The sequence below is a fragment of the Columba livia genome, chromosome 1 (genome assembly GCF_036013475.1).
Source record: "Columba livia isolate bColLiv1 breed racing homer chromosome 1, bColLiv1.pat.W.v2, whole genome shotgun sequence".
Classification (NCBI taxonomy): domain Eukaryota; kingdom Metazoa; phylum Chordata; class Aves; order Columbiformes; family Columbidae; genus Columba; species Columba livia.
The window spans coordinates 172566737-172587666 of NC_088602.1; the positions used below are offsets into that span (position 1 = coordinate 172566737).

The following is a 20930-nucleotide window of genomic DNA, read 5'->3' on the forward strand; positions in this document are numbered from 1 at the left end:
GGATTTTGGGGTCTTACCGAGACAAAACATGACACGGCTGCTGCTGCCCCCTTTCCTGCTGGCCTGTCACTACCCCTGTGAAGACCCTGGGGAGCCCGGGCCCCACTGCAGGTGGAACTCAGCAAGCCTGCCGGGAGACACACTGCCGAGGCAGGAGAGTGGGGCGATAAGTAAGGGCCACCAGGAACAGGCGGGCGCACCCGGTGTGGGCGATGCGAGCTCAGTCCGTGCCTCGGATTGTCCCACGCAACACGGCGCCACAGCATGGCGCACCGGCCTTCCCGCCCAAGCGCCGCCGCAGCGCCCTCTGCGCATGCGCGCCAGGCCGCGCACGGCGCCGGAAGTGTGGCTCTGCAGAGACGGAAGCGGCTTCACGCCCGGGCGGAAGTGTGGCGAGGAGGCGGAAGTGGGCTGCCGGTGGGCTGAGCGCGAACATGTCGGCCTCGCTGCTGCGGCGGGGACTGGAGCTGCTGGAGGCGCCGGGTGGGCCCGCGGGGACCGGGGGGCGTGGGGAGGGTGATTCCCAGCGTGCGGCCCGAGTAACCCCGTCCCTCTTCGCGCTGCAGGCCAGGGAAAGGCCCCGCCGGGACTGCGGCAGGAGCGGGCCGGCCCCAGGGCTGCGGGCGCTGCGGGGCGGAGGAAGGCGGCGGCGGAGCCCCGGAGGAACAAAGCTACGGTCAAGGGCAGAGTCGTGAAGTCGGCGATAGGTGAGTCCCAGCCGGACTCCAGCGGGGCGGGGAGCAGCTTTGCCGCCCTGCGCAGCCCTCGCAGCGGGTTCCCTTGTGCTGTCCCGCAGCCGCCCGCCCCGGGCGCTTGTAGCCGCCCCTCCCCGGGCGGTCCTCCTGGGTGCCTGCTCTGTGTCCCCCGCTTAAACGCGTCCTGGTCTGTGGAAGCACCTCTGTCCCTGGGCTGTGGCAGTGTCTCTTTCTCCCGGGGCCTTCCTGATCGATCCTTGTGTGCTGCTGATGTGTTTTGTCCCACTCTGCTCCGACCTAGAGGAGTATCATAAGAAGAAAGCCGTGAACCACCTGAGTGAAAACCTACAGTACATGCTGAAGAGACGACTTGTTGCAGACAAAGCCATCACAGAACAAGTAAGATGGTCACTTCTTTCTCTGGGGGTCTGCCTCCACAGAGGAACACGGGTGAATGGGAGTCAGCACCAGATGTTCCAGCCGAGGTCCTGTGTGAAGGAGTCAGGTTAACTTTCTTTCTGCCCTGGCAAAACAACTTATTAAGCTTTAAACTATTTTGAAATGTTGTCCCCTATGACGTGCTTTTATACTAGTTAAAATGCGCTGATGGCTATTGGCTTTTCTTAATTACCAAATGTATTTCATAGCTTCAGCTGGTGAAGAAGCCCTGGTTCAGACCTTCTCCCCACTGTCAATCAAATTGGCTTTCTCTGTAGCTGGAGGCTGTTTAGCAAAGAGCTAGATGTGCTGCCAGCTCATGTAATAGAAATTTTGTAGCATCCTGAGTGATGTTTCTCATAACCTGAGAATTTAACCAGTGGTCTTCTCCAAAAGGTGGATGGTGCATGCTAGGATTTGAAGAGAATAGCTGACACTGCTAGAATATTGGACTATTTTTATGAGATACAGGCTGTTAACTTACATAAACAAAACAAGTGGTTTAGGCCAGTATTGCTCATGCTGGACATTGTGAGAGGAGGTAATGGTGTATTAGAAAGTACCGAGGAAATTCCACCAACTTGTTGGTTTTTCAGGCTATCTCATGGAGAGACAGGATAAAAGAAGGTCACGGTTTCAGAAAGGTCTTAATTGAACTCAGTGTTTCTATCTGTGTGACAGTTACCACAGAGTAGTTTTCATATTTGACTCCAAATGGTGTTTGCTGTTGTCCCAGTCATCTGCTTTGGTTAATGTCAGTGATTGCTTCTCACTTTTCTTTGGAGGCATTCTGCAATATCACAGGGTACTAGTAGAACTGCAGGGATGCTGCAGGTGAGCTTGGAAATCACCATTTTGTGGTTTGGTCTGGATAACAATGGCTGTTGTTTTTTCCTTTTTTTTATTGTCTGAAGGTTCTTGCACAGATCAGAGGCAGGAAGTCCAAAGATCAGCCTCCAAAGAAGGTGGCAAAGAAGAAGCCTCAGGGCACCGTCTTTACTGAGGAAGATTTCCGTAAATTTGAGAGAGAATACTTTGGGAGACCATAAACAACGCGACAGCGATTCTCACAGCTCCAGTCTTTCTGCAGCCGAGTGCTCAACACACAGGACTGACCATTTCCTCAGCATGTCCGAGACAGGACACAGGACGCTTGTGTCTGTCAGCCAGAGCTTTAATGTCACACTTGCAGAGCAGCTCTGCATCTGTGCAGAACTTGTGACTGGCCAGCTCGTGCCATGGAGGTTCTCTTCGCTCTGAGATGTGTTGTCTTTATAATTATCTCCCTTCAGCCAGTATGTCTTGCATTCTTAATGCAGAAGGGTGAACCAAGCCAAATATAAATCTTGTTCCCCTTCCTCAGGATGTAAGGCTTCTGCTACCTGTGTAATTTGGCAGGGAGCTTTAAAGTACTGTATCTGAATGGAGAACCGTTTCAGGCCACCAGTGCTAGATCATCAGAAGGGAAGGATGCTTTGAAAGACTGTTAAACCGGAGTAGCCCTGCAGTTTTTATTTTTGTTACTGCCTCCGTTGGGTTTTCAGTCATTTTGTATATGTCATTTGATTAAATAATTGTTGCAGGCACTGCCTGGTTTTGCCTTTGTAATAGTCATTATGATGACAGGCTACAACTGATGAAGATAAATGGTGTCACTGTTCTGATCGAAGCATTCCTCTCTTTAGGATGACTCAGTTGTGTGATTTACCTCTCTGATTCATGTTGACACATGTGTTTAATCTCCCTGACGTGCTCAGGCCTTCAAAGAGTGCAGGCTGGAACAGAGATGACTCCTGTCTTGCCTACTCATGGTCTCTCCAAGGAAGAACTCTTGCATGGATAAAGTTGTCCTTTGGATTTTTAGACCGAGCCTTTCACCGCGGTTCAGGAGGGCACCGCTGCTGGCTGCTGCCAGCTTCTGGAGCTAGGAGGGGTTGTGACCAGGTGTCAGTCTCCGCATGAAGTTAAAATCTGAGGCAGAGGTTGTGGTGCTGGGTTGAGGAGAAGTTTTTTCTACCAGCAGCTCAATTCTCTGCTGCAACAAATAGAAGGCCCAGCAGGTGGGAGTGTTGTTACAGACACTCTTCCTTGCTAAGCCACTGTAAATATGCTCCTGCCACTGCCCTCTCCTGCCCGTTGCCGAAGAAGATGGGAAGTGTGTTCCCTTTGGAAAAGAAGAGGTAAGGACAGGGGCTAATGGCAAGCTTTGCTTAGACTCAGGAGCTGATTACAAGTGGCTTGCCTAACCTGCACGGCAGCTGGGTTAGATGTCAGCACTGGAGGGAGTTTGGTAACCTTTCCCTGCCCTTTGACTGTAATTCTCAGTGGTGTCCTCATTAGGCTGTTCCTCCTTTGCTGCGTTCTTTCCCTCTTGTCTGCATGAGAGGGAGGGTCACCCAGATGTACAAGGTCCAGACAGGGGAAATAGCGAATATGTGTTTTCTGGAAATTGTATAATAGCATGTGGGAGGGGATTTCTTGTAACAGGACCAAGTTCAACTATCTGCAGCCAAAAGTGGTAAATATAGAACAGTTCAAAGACCAGTTCTCTTCTTTTTCAGCTTGTTTGTTGCTACTGAAGTTAAAAAAGATGTTTAAAAAAGAGAATGACTGCTTCTTAAAAGAATGGAAACAGTACTATTTGAAAAAGTAGTTGAGCCAAATGCGTGTGCAGCATGTGTCTTAAGACATCTGCACCCTGCGCCTGCTGCAGTGTGTGCGAGCTGGTTGAACACACGCAGCTCATGTTTGGAGGTGTCACAAAGACTACCAACAGCGTGAAAAAGCTGGCAGTGCCACAGCTTGACTTGAAAGCAGGAAATTGCTGGGGTGTTACTTTGTGCCAAGCCCTCAGTGTCTGGTAGTTCCTTTGACCTTACAGAGGCCCGCGGCATCACCCCCTGCACCTCCTCTACCATTTCCTCCTACACGCTGTTTGCAGGAGGACAGCAAAACCATCCTTTGTTGCTCCAGAAAGGAGCACTCGGGAGATGGGGTTCCCTCTTTCTGTACAAAACCCAGCTTGTTCGCTTGCAAATGTAAGCAAACAGAAAAGCTGTTCTTACAAAGTTAACAAGGAAATTAGAAGTGAGGCCTACAGCAGTTTTCCCCTAGGATAACACACCACTCCCCCTGGTCTGTGGAGTCTTCAAGTTGGATGGCAGTAATAAAGATTACAGGCTGGAAGACTGTTAGGACCAACACAAGTAATCAGCATAGTTCTTGTGGCTACATTGTTATATTGTTAAAGAGGGTAAAGGTACCTGACTGACTGGATTTTGCCATGTGAAATAAAACTTCGTTGTACAGTCAACAGTTTCCTTAATTACATTAAGCTGGAGCTTGTGGGAGGAAACCAAGCAGAAATGAATGGGTGGCTCTAGATAAACCACCTTCTGCTGGGGCGAAGATCTGATGTGTTCTAGCCTTGATTTTCCACCTCTAGTAGAGCTGGAGCTCCTAGAAAGAACAGCAGTGCCACCTGCACACTGGGGAGACAGGGACAGGAGTTGGTTGGCCCCTGAGGTTAATGTGTTCAAGCTAGAGGGGAGAATGGGTACCAGCCTGTTACATGTGCCCGATGATAAGCTAGAGCTAAGCACCTTCCCATCCTCCCAACTGTCTCTATTAGGGTCTAGTTGTGCCTAGAGCATACCAGCTCCTCAGCGGTGCTGGAACCCCAAGAGTTGCCTGTCTTAGAGCAACTTGTGCCATCTCTGTTCCTCACAGCCAGACTTTGCGGCCCCACAAAGGAGAGAAGAGGGGCTCAGGGAAGGAGCAGCTGCTCTAGCTGCTTTTCCCATTTGGCCTCGGACCCCTGGTTCCCACGCCGGACACCGCAGCCCTCAGACCTGCCGGGTGGAATTCCTGTCCCGCGCAGCCGCGAGCAGTGGTGCGGGGAGGCACCTCGAGGGCTGCGTGCTGGCTGAGCTCATCGGGCTGCTGGCGCCCTGCCCAGCCCTGCGACACCGGCTGAGTGTCCTGCAGCAGAGAACAGAGGTGGCAGAGCTGGGGAAGGAGGAGGGGGTGCCCTTTTACAGTGCATCCCCACCCCCGGGCAGCAGCGAGTGGGAATGGGAGCTGGCAGCAACAGCTTTAATATAAATGCAAATAAAAGATCTGGAGTGTTATTTACGCAGTAGAACCTTTCCAGGGACATAGTTTAGAGGAAGAAGAGCAAACCCCAGACGGTCAGTGTTGAGTTAGCTTTTTGTGAATAAGATTCATCAAGCCAGTTAATGCCCTATTGATTCCCCTGTTATGTGGATGGAAAGCAAATAGGAATATTTGCTTGGACAGGTACAAGCCAATGCAAACCGATGCAGCCTCTGCTGTGTCAGCAAGTCTTCTTTAGTGTAGAAAGCAACACCAGATAATATCAGTGTTACATGGGGGGAGGGACTGAAAATGTAAACCAAGAAAATGCAGTTGCTCAGGACACTAACCAATTTTTCACCTCTGAAATGCAATAGCTGTAACAAACCTGGCTGCGAAGGAACAAAGACAGACTGTAGAACTTGCTCAGGCAAATATGACTTAATATGCTGAAGAAAGCTGTGGGGGAATACCGGGGGGAGGGTCCTAAAAACCTTTGGGAACCTCAGCTTCTTGTTTCTTTTTCAGGACTGACTCCCATTTCAGTCTTGCTGATGATCAGCACAGCATCAGCACTGACAACCCTGCTGGGCTCCCAAATGCCTCCGGTAAGGGATTGGTTATTGTAGAAAGGTTGCACAGCAGCAGTGCCCTGAATAACTCACAAATGAAAAGTTACAGCAAAAGGAAGTTTCTCATTTTGAGACAAGGAAACCCATCAATTCAATTAAAAATGAGGAGCGTAAAAGAAGACAGGCTGCCTAATGCCTGCTCAAAATATGGAACTGCAGCCAAGCCAGGCTGAAGGGTTAGTAGGTTTGAGACAGATTAAAGGTTTGCATGTCTATCCATAGTTACATTAAATAGGATTAACAGTGCCAACCACTAACTGGTGGGGGCAGGAGACATAAAAAGCATGAAGGTTGCTCTGCAGCTGTCTACAGGCTTACAGGCAGCTTTTTCTGAACAAATCAGCTGTTGGCAGGGCTAACGAGTAATCCAGCCAAGCTGGCCTGTCCTGAGCTGCACCATTTGTGTGCCAACAAGTCCATTTATCTCCTTTAACAGGAGGCAAAGACCACGTCTCTTTCTCTGACTGTCCCTGTGCTGCAATGGAGATGCAGAGGAGTTCCAGAACAAGGAAATTCTCTGCCCTATATAAATTAAGCTGACGTGTCTGCTGCACTTGGAACTTGCTCCCTGCCATTTTTTTGAAGGGTGCATACATGTAAAAGGGAGGAAAAGAGCTGAAGGAGAAATGAGAGGCAGCTAGCCATTACTTGGAGAACATGCACCTAGGTAATAGGGAAATTGGAGCTTGTGGGTAGAGCCGGCTTCATTCGGTGGCTTGTGACACTGCATGAGTACGCTGAAAATAATGCAGGGACAGCATACCTGGGATACCTGAGGAACCAAAACAGCATTGCCTAGGTTGGGGGACCAGGCTCCTCTGCTAGAGCTCACAAGCCCCAGCTAAACAACCTGAAGCGTTTCAATGGGAAAATCAGGAGAAATGAGATTTTCTGGCCCAGTAAGGGTTACTCATGGTAAGACTCCAAGGCTGTCCTTGCACTGGAAATGAAGTGTAACAGGAGCGTATGTGCTGGGCTGCATGGCAAGGCTGTGAATACATCAGGAGGACAGAGGAAGGGAGGTTGTCTCCAGAAGCTACTCGAACTGTATTAAGAAAAAAATAGTATACACAACATGGAAATTATGCATATAGGAAGGACAATATAGATCCTGTCATTTTTGAAGGCCTAAGCCTATGGAAAAATAAAGAAAACGTGATTCTAAACAAAAATGTGTAATTTCCCACACCAAAAAAAAGGGCTTTCTGAATCAGAAACAGGCTTAGTACATGGAGAAGAAAGGGGGCTACACAGTAGTGAGGGTTGAGAAAGCAAGGGACATCTCAAAACAGAGAAAGTATATGGATATGCCGAGAACAAAAGCTGAACCATACCTTTAAAAAAAGATGAGGCAATGCTTGAGGTTGTAGGAAATGCAGGCAAGTCAAGGAGTATATTTTTTTCAAGAGGCACATGACTCCTCTCTGGAGAAAATTTGGCTTTGGGGCTGTGACCAAACTGTCACTGTGTGAAATTGTTTCGATCAGGATAATCCACATTTTCATTCTACCAATCTAGCTCAGCAGTGCTGAGGGAGCATTCATCTCCCAAAGGACAGCCTGTCCTTGCAGCTATTTCTGGGCTTTCCGCCAGGGCAAAAGCTATTTGGAAGATTTTATCGTCATTCTTCCTCCATTCTCCAAAGCTGCAGCTGGGGATTTATTTTTGTAAGCGTGCTGCAAAGGTGCATCTGTTTCTCTGTGCAGGCATGCGGAGAAGTGGTCAGGGGGGTGGTTTCCTCTTCTTGTTTGCAAAGAGAAGTGCAAGCGCCTGTGTCTCTCTAGAGGCAGGGCGAAGAGGACGGTGGTTATAAATATCGTGATAACAGCAGAAACAAGCTCGTGAGAAGAGGCTGTATGTTGTCAGAGCAGCTTTGTGAATAGTGAACCGCCAGGGGTTGTTTGGTTATGTATGGGAATATCAGACTCATGTTTACCGTGTAGCACAAAGTCAGCTCAGGAATCAGCAGCCTGAGGGTCATCCACACTGTGCGTGTGAAGTCCACTTCACTGCCCCTAATTCAGAGGAAAAATAACTGAGACAGAAATCCCTTCAGCCGTGCCAATTTCAGATTGAAATAGCGTTTATATAACATATATTGGGGAAATTCTGCCGTTTCTAAGTATGTAGAAGAACTGAGCTGCTCCTGGGGTAGGTAAAGTCTGTATTTCACGCACTACAATCTATTTCTGGACATGGTATCGCACTGTATGCAAGGACTCGATTGAAGCGTATTTATTCTGAGAGGCTGTGAGAAAAAGAAGACAGCTCCTGCAGTTTGCAAAATGTAAAATCAGTCACCAGGCAGGAGGCTCTCAGACCTTTTTTTCTCCTGTGGGCTGGGGTTTGTAACGTGACTGTGTCCTTGGTGTTCTTGCAGCAGGCTCAACAAGCTGCTGGGCTGCAGAGCCAAGTGGTGTGACACCAGCTGTGCCTAACACAAGCCGGGAGGAAAAGGCTAAATGACAAACGCAGCGGAAGAGTCATCTCTAATCTCTAGCCAGTGTAAAATCTTAACGAAGTTACTAAGTATGGAAACACGGTGTCATTTCAGCAGGCGTTGCATAAGGCTGCCATATCGGCTGCCTCTGCAAAGCTGCAAGCTCAGAGCCGCAGCAAACAGTAGAGATGCCAGCTGCTCCCTAAGAGCGAGTGTCTGGTTCTCCTGCAAGGAGTCCTATAAAACACACACCTGGGCACGGGGCAGAGAGTGAAGCAGGATGGGTGTGTCATGCATTCCTTGTCTCCTTTCCCAGCTCTGATCTTCAGTTCCTGGAGTGAGTGTAATTTGGTTAACTGGAGCTACATACTCTCCAGAGGGCTGTGGAAACTAGAACCATGTATTTACTGGCCAGCACAGACGCTGCCTCATCTGCCTGCAGAGCATGAACTCAAAAAAAAGAAAAACGTCATTTTAGTCAGGGGTGGCTCGCATACAGCCCTGCCACGGGGTGGTGGACAAAGGTACTGACATCTTTCCAGGCTTTGGGTGAGCTGAGCAAGGGCTGCAAAAATATGCCCACTACCCTCACAACACAGGCAGGCTTAAGCAGAAGTTGCAATGGCTCTAAGGGAAGTAGAAGTGGTTGCCCCAAGGCTGGAAAGGGGGATCAGCATGGGGAGGAGAGGCTTGCTCTGCACAGAGAAGCCACTTGCTCATACGCTCATACAGGTCACCCTGTTTTCTGTGGCTCAGCTGAGATCAAGCACATCAACAGTCACCTCAGGTGCAGATTTGACCCATCAAGGGCAAGATTGTCCCGCTCATTGGGCTTTCCTGCCTCTAGTTAGCCCCGTCCCCAGCCTTGCAGGTTCAGCTGCTCCAAAAGAAACCTATTAGGTTGCTTTACCTCACAAAATAGAACAGCCCCCCATCCCCGCATGCGGTGATCGATAAGCTTTGGAGAGCAAAGCAGCACTTGAAGCAGGACTGTGATGTGCTGCCAGCCTGCAGTGCTGCCCACTTACACAGTACATGTCAGAACACTTGTCTGGGAGGTGAGAGGTGAAGCAGATGCTTCCATGAAGACAGGAAGTCCAGGCTGAGGCTACTGAAACAACAGGGAACTCACTGCCTTATGAAACCCAAGGTGAGGGTCCTAGTTACCCATTTTCAATGGGTCATGAGCCCTAATTCCTGAGAGAGAGTCTTTTTGCTGTAAGTGAAATAGCATTCGTGTCACCCAGGCCCCAGCTGTAAGCACAGGCAGGTCAAGTCACCACCAAGGGCCTGATCTGCTCAGCCCTCCCTGCCAGCAACTGGCTGTCTGCTGCCAGCAGCCACCTCCTTCATCTGCTGCTGGAGGAGACCCCAGGCAGCAGGACCCGGAGCACATGGCTGTTGTCCCGTGTCACACACCAGCTAATGGCTTGGACAATGAATAGGGTTGGGGGACTGCAGCCGTAGCTTGAGGACACAAGGAGCTTAAGTGTCAGAAACACAGACCCTTCTCCCCCACCCCACACAAGGCTGCAATCAGACAAATGACTTCCTGTTTTACATACCATTAGAGGCCTTTTTGGTCCCTGCTCTGGTGCTGGCTGGAGCCCAGCTCTGGCCAAGGCCAGTTCTGAAGCCACCACACTGCGTGTGAGTGCCAGCCAGACTGGGATGTGCAGGTGCCTGAGCTGGGCAGCTTACCGGGTCATGTCAGTGCAAGTGAGAAGGAATCTTAACTCCTTGGGGAAGGATGTGCGTGTCCACATGCCAAAGCTGGCTCCAGCAGGCCAAGCGGGGATTAGGTACTGCTGAATCGGGGTATCAGTGGCCAAAAAAAAGTAAATAAATTAAAAATTGAATGTCCCAAATCCTGAAGCTTCTATTAGCAGAGTGTGGCAATGCTGGATGTGGAACTTTGCTGACAGAACCCCACAGAACTAGAACCAGCCTCAAAAAAATTCATTGCATTGAGTGCCTAGACTGTAAACTTACTCTGTAATAGAAGTGCGTTAATTAAAATCTACAGGCAGAAACCACCCTGCTACACAGGCTCCTGCCTCTCATCTTTGCATCCAAGTTCTCTTCAGTGTGTGATAGACACCATCACGGTAGGGTTTTATTTTTTCCCCATTGCATCTTCTCTGTTGCCACGCTCTGGCGCCAGAGTTAACTTGCCTACCGCGGCCCCGCTGAGCAATGCAAACCCCAGGAGCCAGGCTGCAGCTGTCAACCACCCCCGCCCGTGTCCCCAGCACACACACGCTGCTCCAGCTCGCTCACCAGCCCCAGCGCTGCCTCACAGTAGAGCTGATCTGGCGTTATAGACCAATCCGTTCCCTTGGCAGATTTAAATTTATGTTTACACCTTCCAATTGGACACTACTCTGGCTGTCAGACGCCTCCAAGTCTTTCACACCTGAATGTCTTCTGTCGTTCAGAGCACTAGGAGTAACCCCACCCATGTGGCCCAGCTGACTTACCGCAGTGTGAGAGCTGCCCCTACTGCCCCCACCATCTTGGGTCAGAAAACACACCTCCTGCCCATGTTTTGGACAAATTTGGGGAACCACGTGGAGATGAGAAACCAGAGGAACCAGTCCAACACCGCCATGACTCACTCTGGAGTATCTCCAAGTGAGCTACTCATTTCTTCCCATTTATGTTCACAACCATTTTTTTCATGTTTCATACTCATTTCAGAAATTATGACCCTCCCACCAGAGTCTTTGGCTTATCTTGTACAAAGACCTTGCAGACCCTTCACGTTATTTAAATGGAAGGCTTTCGCTACTGGAGAACTGGGTGCACATCACTTTGACACCCCTCACTTCAGTTTACATATCTGATGTAGAACTGCTGAAACGTATGTGAACTGGAGGTGACAAGCCCCTGGAGTCACTGTGCCACTTGTACAGGCTGACAGCACTCTCTGGGCACTTGCAAGGCACCCATTACTCAGCAGAACAGCACATTCTGCCCTGAAGACATCAATACACCCTTACAGCTTCGTGTTTGTATTTACACCTCTGTGTGGTGCAAGTTGTGCTTGTTTTACAGGTAACCAGATAGCACACCAAAATTGCAAGTTTACTATAAAATAATTTATTAGACAGCAATACACAGCTTCAGCAGCAAGCTTATATACATGCACATGAACACTACTCGCTACCCTACTCAGAGACTCTGGCTCTTTTGCCCTTGGCCTGGCGGACCTCTTCAATCAGATCTTTTAAGTACTGGATTTCCTTGCTAAGGGAATCTGCTTTCTCCTTCAGGGCCTGGTTCTTCTGCTCTAGCTCTCTGCACTCCCCAGACAGCGCCTCCTGTTCCGCCCGCTTCTTCTGCCGGTATCGCGTGGCAGCAGTCTTGTTCTGCTCCATCTTTTTCAGTTTCTTATCTATTTTCTTCTCTCCTTTTATCTTTGCTGGCACTACCTTCTCTGCAGGGTAATCGTACGGTTTGGGCCGCACAGAGCCACAGGTGGCATCTGTAGGGAACTGGTGGTCACGGGGGGACCCAAGTGAATGGGTGGGGCTGTGCTGGGGTGTTCCCACATAGGAATCTGGGCTCATGCATATCCCACTGTCATCTGAATGGTTCTCCTCCTCTTTCTCGGACTTGGTGATCACTACCACATAGGTGGGGCCCTCCTGTTTTCTTTCTCCTTCCAGAACATCCACTTCACTACCTAGATCTAAACTAAATGAATGGTCTGGAGTGGAAGTCAGAGACCCTGGGGAGAGGGGAAAGGACCAAAGGGAAGCGAATGGGGCCATTGGATCTGCTCCCATGGGAGATTCGGGGAGATGGGTGATTAGGTCAGTTATCAGTGGAGGCTCTTTGTTGTGAAATTCCTGGATGGTAGGGTTAAATAGGAGATCACACGTGTCTTCCAACGTGGCCATCAGCTCGTCTGGTGAGGTGGCTTCCAGATGTTCCATACCTAACAGGGCATCAAAATCAAATTCCTTCAGATCCATCTTCTCCACCATCCACTCCATGCCAGAAAAGGCATCCTCTGTACAATAAAGAAATTACTATTTCAGTAAAACAGCTACCAATGCAATTTAAGCACCTGAAAATAATCTAGAAATTAATCTTGTAACATCTTCCCTCTCTATTGGTATTAAAAAAATCCTCTGCCATTTAGCTACGTAAGCCTGCAGGGTACCATGGAAGCCGTCAGCTGTTCTGACATTCCTTCCCCCTTACTCCAAGACCAGAAGAATTCAGGGCTATTTGAAACATACAGCTTGCTTCTTGTGACCTCTGCCAAGAAACAGCACCACAGGAGCTGGTATGTTATTAAAAGGGCAACACAAGTGTCATTTTACCATACACCAGTCCAATAACCAGCAAGCCTGTATTGTGCAAGCACTGTGGTATACATGGCTTCCAAGCAGAGGTATGCATGTGAGGTTGCATTAATATTTATGAAAACCTACCAATTTCAACATTTTTAATTGGAATGTTGCTCAATGTTATGTGCCACTGTGACTGATGCACTTTATGCAAACAAATTACTTACCCTGGCTGCTATCTATGGTGTTGCCTAAACTGTCCACAGCAAGCCAGTTGGAGGAGACTGCCTTAGCCTTGTCGCTGGAGAACCCATGCGAACCGAGGGGCTCGGCCACCTCCAGGTAGTCATCTAGGAGTCCCAGGCTTTCCTCAGCCACCGAACACGGCTGGCTGAAGGGGGATAATGAATCCCCCAACAGCATCTCGTTGTTCAAGAGGCTCATTTTCTTCAGTTTTTAATGCTTTGGTGTCAAAGGATGTAGACAAGGAGAAGATCTTTTCGTCAACTACAGCAATGCTGCTGTGTGGTGCTTTGAAAAACCTGCAAATAAAACTTTAATTCATCAGTACTTGTTCGACCAGCATAGCAGCTTTTCAAAAGCAAGGCCACTTTAGAGGTGTGGCAGCACTCTACGGGCTCGTCTAACTTTTCCATTTGTGGCACTGCTGTTTACCTAAAACGGAACGTCTTTATGCTTTTAATTCCCCACTAAAGGCTCGCCAGAGCCAGCAGCAGGTGCGAGTCCCCCCTCGGCTCCATCCCGCCCAGAGGCGGCCGGGCCGGGCCCCGCCCCGCTGCCTTGACTCACGCCCCGCCGGCAGCGCAGCCATTTCGCGATCCCGCCGCGTCCGTCTCTCCCCGCCCCGGCACCGCCGCCATTTTGTGTCCTGCCACGTTTCCAGCGCCGGCTCCCCAGGGCCCAGCACCCAGGGAACAGCGGACCAAGGGCAACGGGCCCGTCCTGCAATCAACCTGCTCACGGCACGGGGCTTTTGTGTGAGATACCAGATCGAGTGACACACGCACCGTCCACTTCATTTTTTTTTTTTTCCCCACCCGAGTTTCCAGAGAGCTATGAAACCTCTCCAAATCACCAGGGCAGAACGACCGCTGCAGCACTTAAGGATTACAGCTCCCCTGCCCGTTCGTACCAACAGCCCCGGTTGTCTTCGGACAGTACACCCAGCGGTACTTACACTCAGAACTCCAGTTCCCCGTTTCCCCCCAGCTACAGCAGCATCCCCCACGCGGGGTGAAGACCCCCCCCGCCCGCACTGAAGTGCTACTCTTACTCCCACAGCAACCCCATGAAATGGAAAAAAATCCCACGCTTCCGAGAAATGAGTTTTCTCGAACGATATAAGACACGAGAATTCGTTCTATTTTGTTCTGAAGTGGCATTTCCTGCCATCTCCGACACCCGCCGCCCCCGGCGTGGCTGAGCCCACACAAAGATGCCCCCTCTTCCCGTCCTATTGCCCAGATACCTCTCCTCCCTCCCCCCTGGGAGATACCATCCCATACTCTACGGGTGATGAACCCAGCTCCAAAGCCCACTTAAAAGGGGAGACAAATCCCCCTAGCAGCACACAGCTGTTGGAATTCCCGTCTCTCACACACGATACTCACGCCATGGTTGCAGATGCCGGGGGTGTGCTGAGGCCGCCGCCGCTGCTGCTGCCCCTGCTGCACTGGCCGATGCCGCCGCTGGCCCTGCCGCCCTTAAAGAGCCATGGCGGCCAGGGGAGGGGAGACTGCTCCGGTCCGCGCCGCGCGGGAGGCTGCTGCGCGCACAGACACTGATACCACCGCTACTTACAACCACTGAGACACAATGAGGTGGCAGCGCCCGCGCGCCGCCTTTATATACGAGCGGAATTGAGCAAAACAAGATCCGGCCGTGAGGTGTCCTTCCGCCAGCGTCACCTGGCTCTCACCAGCGCCCGTCGGCCTGTAGCCTATCTTTCTGGACTTGTCTCCTTCCTTTCTGCTACGGGTTAAACGCAGGAGACGGCGACTAGAGCTACCGCTGCACGATGGGGCAAGGATGGAGGGACTATATTGTGTACAGCCGTGCCGCCCGACTCCGCGCCAGGCGCGGCCGCGTCACGTGACAGGAGCAGCTGAGGACGTTCCCCCCTCCTCGCGGGGAGCGTTGAGGCGGGGGGGCGATATTCAGCCGCCAACAAAGACGGGGCGATCGCATGGAAGGCATCACGCAATTCGCCACGTGGGAAACAGGGCGCTGATTGGCTGGAGGGGGGGTTGTTCACCGTCGCTGTGAGCTGCCATTGGCCAGGACCCGACGGAGGCCAGATGCTGAGGGGAAGGGGGAGGCGGGCGAGCGGCAGCAGCGGGCAGGGAAATGGCGTCGGGGGGGGCAGCGGGAGCTGGAGCCGTGTTTGTCAGCGCAGCGCTGTGCCTGCGCTGATCTGCCCCTCTCGAAGTGGCATGTGTTCCCCGCTTTAACATACAGTGTCCCGTTTTGTTCTGCGCGCGAAGTCCCGCTGAGGTCAGGCCGGAACTGGCACCGCTCCCCTGCGGCGCTGAGGCGATGCCGCCATGGCCTCCTGCTCCCTCAGATAACGCTCAGCCCAGGGCAGCGTCGCCTTCCCTCCCTGCCAGCCCCACACATGCAGAGCTCAGATTATGGCTGTTTAGGGACACGGGCTGTTTGTTTGCATGCATGATGGCACCCACGTCTCTGACCTGTGCCCACCCGCCTCACAGCGGCCATGGCACAGTATGGACCTGGAGCAGTTCACATGGAGCTTGGCTGGAGAGCCGTGCTGCTGAGCGGCCGGGAGCACAAACCTAATTAGTGCCTTTGTGCAGGAGCTGGAAATGAAGCTGGTTATTCCCCACTGCAGAATGAGAACTCCTGCTGTGCTGACGGTTGCTTCTCTCTGCAGACATTACTCAGGCTGATGTGAGCATTCATGGATCACCTACATTGCCTCACAGCTGTAAAGGACAGTGTCACCTTGGAAAGCATTTAAAATGCAGTTTCACCTGATGTTTGATCTAAATCAATTTACCAGGAAAGAAAGCAGCCCTCTTCCCTCACCCTGCTCCTGGTGATACAGTCCGGCCAGCCCAGCTGGCCCTCAAGGAGCCAGTGCAGCCAGCAAACCCAGAGAAAACTCACAGGGCTCAACAGTTTCCTCCTGGTTTCAGTCCCTTCATCCTTTCACTGGGGTCAGACAAGCACCAGTGGGCTGGGAGGATAGATACCTGTGTGCTTCCTCACCAGGCCAGAGCTATCTGGCTTCAAATGGTTGCTTCTCCACACTGTCAGCCTCGCAGCATGCCATCAGCTCTGAGAGCCACGGTGGGTCCTTGCTTGTTCAAACATCAGCGTCCTGCAGGTCAAATTGCTCTGCAGAAGGTTCCACTGTTTTCTAGTTAGTATTCGTGCAAAGCTGTGGCCTTCACTGAGTTTGCTCAGGTGTAACTGCCTGGAACTTATTAAACAGTTTGACTGGCAGTTTGTGAGGGCACCCATGACCTGATTTCTACTTTCAGCAGTCTGATGTTACCATCATCACTACAAACCAAAATCTGTCACTCTGCATCTGTGAACTGAATGCTAGCTGCTTAATGAAAAATGTAGTTTTTCCTCCTTGTTGGTTTGTTGGGTTTGTTTTGGTTGGTTTGTGGTTTGTTGTTTTTTTGTCTAGAAGCAAGCACAGATTTTGGAATGACTCATTAAAATGGAGGAGGCAGAGAAAAACGCCCTCCAACGCCAGAAAACGACACAGTAGCAGTTGAACAATCTAAGATGATTTTGAGCAATCTAAGATGACTGTTCTGTTAAATACACCACGGAGCGGGCAGATCTTGCTTCAAACCAAAATTTGAGGATGCAGCAGCTTTGGAGGGAGCCCAGGGGGTGATTGGCCGGGTGGGCAGCATCTCCGTGCCCTCACTGGCTAAGGGAGAGCTCTCACAGCCCGTCGTGCCTGCTTGCCCCTCCTTTAAGTGAAAAGAAAAGGGTGATTGTACGCCTATAATCATAGCTAAATAAACACAAATGCCACACACACCCAATCCTTCATCTTGAAAAGATAATTATAGATTTCTCCAAAAGGACTCTGGGTATGTGTGAGCAAGAATCACGCAAGCAAAAATTAAATACACAATGAGGAACTTAACCCAGATCTGCCTGTTTCCTAGCTGCCTGGTTTCCATTTTGTGGGTAAATCTATGTGGAAATTTGTCTGCACTATGAACTCCAGACAGAAATTTTTTAACAATCCCCAATCCAAAATGTGAAATCAGGTAAGCAGAAGCCAGCTGTTCAGCGAACAGCATGTTTTTCTCTGTTCCCTGAAGGACTGCAGAATGACTGTCATTACATAATGTCATGAGCTACGTCCCCAATTCTTTTATAAATCATCTCTCTGCATTTGCACGTTATGTCAGAGGTTTCTCCTTTGTGGCTAGAGTGTTTTGTCTTAGGTAAAAGGTACCCCTTTAAGCCCAATAAATGATTTATTGTACAAAGAAAATGACGAGTATTTACTAAGCAGAAGAACTACCAGCTACCTGCTGCAAACTCAAGCGTGTCTAAAAGCCTTCCTTTCCACCATTAGTGTCTCCAAGATTGTGGAGAGAAGTCTGGCAGCTCTGAAGAAAATTGAATTTGTGGCGCAAAAAGGTGGCACGTGAATGAAGATTAATTTGTGCCCATGGTTAATGAACTCCTGCTGACACGTTAACAGCTTTAGCCCCCTGGATGTTGTTTTCCTGCCCCGGGTACTACCTCAGCACAGAGAGCTGCGGTCAATAGGATCCATCCTGGAGCCAGGCACAGGTGGATGGAGCTGCTCAGCACTGAGCTCGCTGCGGAGCAGCGGCCAAAGTGACCTTGCTGGGGAGTGATAAACTGCCCTGATAAATACAGCACTGCAGAAAGCCACCTCTGGCCAAACAGCAGCACCAGGAGGTGGAAAACTAATACTCTTCCGACCAACCTCCTTCTTTATTAAAATGGAGGGACAATATATTTGTTTTGTTGGGGTTTTTTTTAAGTTAGCATTGTGAAAGAAAAGAGGTTTTCTTCTACCAGCAAGTATACAGGAGATAAACATGCTGAAAGCTACTTTGTTAAATGCACAAAAGACAGGGAGGACGTAGATGTTTCCATAGTAACATCTCTCGCAGTCTAGCTGGTCTCTGTAGGATGTTCTCAGGGACAGTCGGTGGGGGAGAAGTTCCCATGGGCTTCTGTAGAAGGGCAGCAAGGCGGGGGGATATATGGCCTTGGCCAGGGGGGTGACTGGTGAACATAGCGGCGATGGTGATGTTTGCTCCTTCCTGGGGCGCTGGGAGAGCTGCGGCCGCTGCATCAGGCAGGGCGTGACCCCCACAGTGGCACTGGGCAGGCAGCTTTGGGACCCCACAGAGCCCCGGTGCCCTGGGGAAGGGGCAGATGGGCTTTTGGCCGGCCCTGGGCCCTGCTGAGGTGGTTGAGAAGGAGGGGGCATTGCCTGCAGGGCAGAAGGATGAGTGTGAGGGCAAGTCCCCAAGGGGATTCTCGTGATAATTTCTGTCCTTTGAACCTTCCATCAGAAGAGGCTGGAGTCCTGACCCTGCACTTCCATGAGCAAAGCGTTCCCAGAGACCAGCAGGAGTTTTTCCTGGAGACAGAGTGACAAGGGAAGCACAACAGAGGAATGAGGGAAAGCAGCTGGACATTCTGAGCAATTTTGAGGGAGAGTTACCTACAACCTCTACAGCGCAGGCTAATTTGCAGTGCTTGGTTGCTTCTCTCCTCATGCGGCACAAATAGATACGTGAAGGATTTTTCTTGCCAGCTTCTCATCGTAAGCTCTTTAGGGATTGCTATGTAGACATTCCATTTTAAAACTAGATTGAAAAGCAAATATATGTGATTAAAGATCAGGCTGGGAGGTGTTAGCGTCCATCTTTTATTACATACAAACAGAAAATAAGTTAGCCGTATGCTCTGCCTCGTTTGTTTTGGACTAGTACAGAAAATGGAATCTTTAATAAATCATTCATTGCTTACCCACCCCCTCACTGTCTTCTGTTTCCATCCTGTTATGTAAATACCACTGACATTTGAAATGAGACTAATAAAAAAAAAGGATTAAATCTGCAATTTACATTTGCAACTTACAGTTCAATTATTTTAGACGGATGTGGAAACAATCCTGGTTGTCCACCTACATTTTTCTTACTGAACAAATGTGGGCATGCCAAGCACGCGCCGATAGCTCACAAAATATGGCTCTCCAGAGGCTTAGTTACTCAGAATCAGCCAGGCTGCGGCCAGCTGCCACAAGTAAAAACATTGTGCAGATCTGCTAAGAGGGAGGTGAGTTTTAACTTGTAACTTGCCCAAGCATGAATTTCCTGAGCAAAGCTACAACTAGTTCAAAATTATGTTTAGCAAAAAATATGTGTGAAGGGGGGGAGGATGAGGGAGCCCTGGGTTTTGTTCAGACCATCAGGGGATTTTATTTTTGCTGTTTTCTTCTCATGCAGCCTTGTTTTATGATGATTAAAGGTCTTGGGGGTCAAGAATAATCCCTCATGTGTATTAGCACATGTGGGAGCAGTTTAGTACACATACAAAAAGCCTTCCAGTTGTCCAAGCAATAAAGGAACAGCAACATATCTCATGGCAACTGTTGTTCTTCATGAGGCTGTAGTTAGTGTGTCTCCCAGTGCAGACTGAATTCACTGCCCATCAAAATATATGTATTTGTAGGTTATCAGCATCTGCTGGAGTCGCATACATTCCAAGTTCCTTATGCCTTCTGTGCACATTCCTTTTTTTTCCTCACAGTGCAAAGTTAGCAGGAGCCATGGCCTGACAAGCAGGTGTGGATTATGCGACTGCAGTGTCTCAGACAGCTACAGACACCAGTGGGTGAGTTAACAGCCTGTTGCCACATCCATGGATTTGTCTTTCGCTGTCTCAGTGCCCCTTAGACCTGTCAGAATGAGGACAACATGCTGTATGGCTCCAACAGCAATTACGCCGCTCCCATGAACCTGACATGTGAACTAGCAGCTTGGGCTGAAGCATGTGGAAAAGTCATTTGAGCTTGAGTTATTCCAGCCTCTCTGGTCAGTGGCAGGGGATGCACAAAGAAAGGCTGGTAACACCAGACTACGCTCTGCGTGCTTCATCTGGGGATTTGTTTTTAACTTCACAGAAGTTCAGAGTGTCTTGATAAGGCTGGGAATAGAGTCTGTGGATGGCTATGTCCCATTAATGAAATAAACCAGGATCCTGGGGATATTGTGTGTGTGTGTGTGTGTGAGAGATCTCTTTGATGCTGGCAGGTGGCTTCTGCAGGAACACAGACAAAACAGGTAGTTCAGATGAAGCTCTGAAACTCATTTGGGGATAAATCACCATTGAGGCTGCAGGTCCCTAGGTCCCTCAGGAGGAACACTGCAGATGTTATTTGGGAATATTTTCTTCTTTGTGGGCAGCAGCTGCTCAGTGGCTGGAATTTACCAGCAGACTTCCATCTGTTTTAATATGTACTTGTTGACAGGGAAGGAGAGAGAAGTTCCTGGCGGATGTTGACGCAGTCGGGATATCATTTGGTGTATAGCTCTTTCCTGAATGACTGTCATTTTCCCTCCTGAGGTCTCTGTGTCAAGAGATCTGGCAAAGGGTGCCAGAAGGAAGGTTATTTCAGAAGACTTTGAGATTGCTCGGCTCCCCGCACTTGCGCATGGTCTTGTGGGTGGCCACCCCAGGTGCATTACAGGGGGACTGGCTATGGGCAAGCCGGATAATAGCCCCTAAAGATGACTTTGTGGCCACAGTATCATTGACTACATGCTCTGTGGCTTCTCAACCTACTGTCCCTCTTCCTTGTGCCGCTGTGGTGCTGGAGGAGGGAGGTTTGCAGTTCTTTTAGCAGGAGGAGGTTTCTGTGCTGGAGCATGGAGAGAGCTGGTTTGAGACTGAAGCCAGGTCTGTCTGAAGAACCAGCCACAGCAACCCACCTCTGCTGGGGAGATGCTGCTGGCCTGCTCTTGTGGCACTCAGCGTGAGACTTTGGTGAGACCTTGTCCTGGGATTGCAATGATGGTAGACACCTCCTCGGGGTCTGAGCAACGTAGGCACTGTTCAGAAAGGTAACATTTGAGCCCTCCATCTTAGTCATGCAGTCTCAACAAGACTGATTTGGGTACAGAACACTTGTCAGAAATATGGGTCTCCCTGAGGCAGGACAGGCTCTGTCCGAGCACGAAAGGGTGGACTCTCCCAGATCACAAGGTTTGCGAGTCCAGTCTGCAGTGCAAAGCGGTGGACTGAAGATGGGTCTCTCTAT

The 20930-nt window shown here is 50.1% G+C and overlaps 2 protein-coding genes across 2 annotated transcripts; one reads left to right on the plus strand and one right to left on the minus strand.

The window, feature by feature from the left end:
* The first annotated feature begins 351 nt into the window (after positions 1-351).
* On the plus strand, positions 352-2802 carry RPS19BP1 (ribosomal protein S19 binding protein 1). Its single transcript, XM_065046925.1, has 4 exons — positions 352-483; positions 567-707; positions 997-1094; positions 2048-2802. Exons 1-4 carry the CDS (start codon positions 435-437, stop codon positions 2180-2182), a joined length of 423 nt encoding a protein of 140 aa, XP_064902997.1. The 5' UTR covers positions 352-434; the 3' UTR covers positions 2183-2802.
* Positions 2803-11379: 8577 nt separating this feature from the next.
* On the minus strand, positions 11380-14479 carry ATF4 (activating transcription factor 4). Its single transcript, XM_005510081.4, has 3 exons — positions 14233-14479; positions 12829-13143; positions 11380-12318 (listed from the first exon to the last, which is right to left on the minus strand). The coding sequence occupies exons 2-3, from the start codon at positions 13043-13045 to the stop codon at positions 11471-11473; spliced, it is 1065 nt and encodes a 354-aa protein (XP_005510138.1). The 5' UTR covers positions 13046-13143; positions 14233-14479; the 3' UTR covers positions 11380-11470.
* Between the last annotated feature and the right edge of the window lie 6451 nt (positions 14480-20930).

Excerpts from the sequence above, each read along its gene's own strand:
- ATF4 (XM_005510081.4), bottom strand. The coding sequence starts at position 13,045 with ATGAGCCTCTTGAACAACGAGATGCTGTTGGGGGATTCATTATCCCCC. Across the intron at positions 12,319-12,828 it reads CACCATAGATAGCAGCCAGG|AGGATGCCTTTTCTGGCATG; the intron begins GTAAGTAATTTG and ends TTTATTGTACAG.
- RPS19BP1 (XM_065046925.1), top strand. The coding sequence starts at position 435 with ATGTCGGCCTCGCTGCTGCGGCGGGGACTGGAGCTGCTGGAGGCGCCG. Across the intron at positions 484-566 it reads GGAGCTGCTGGAGGCGCCGG|GCCAGGGAAAGGCCCCGCCG; the intron begins GTGGGCCCGCGG and ends TTCGCGCTGCAG. Across the intron at positions 1,095-2,047 it reads ACAAAGCCATCACAGAACAA|GTTCTTGCACAGATCAGAGG; the intron begins GTAAGATGGTCA and ends TATTGTCTGAAG.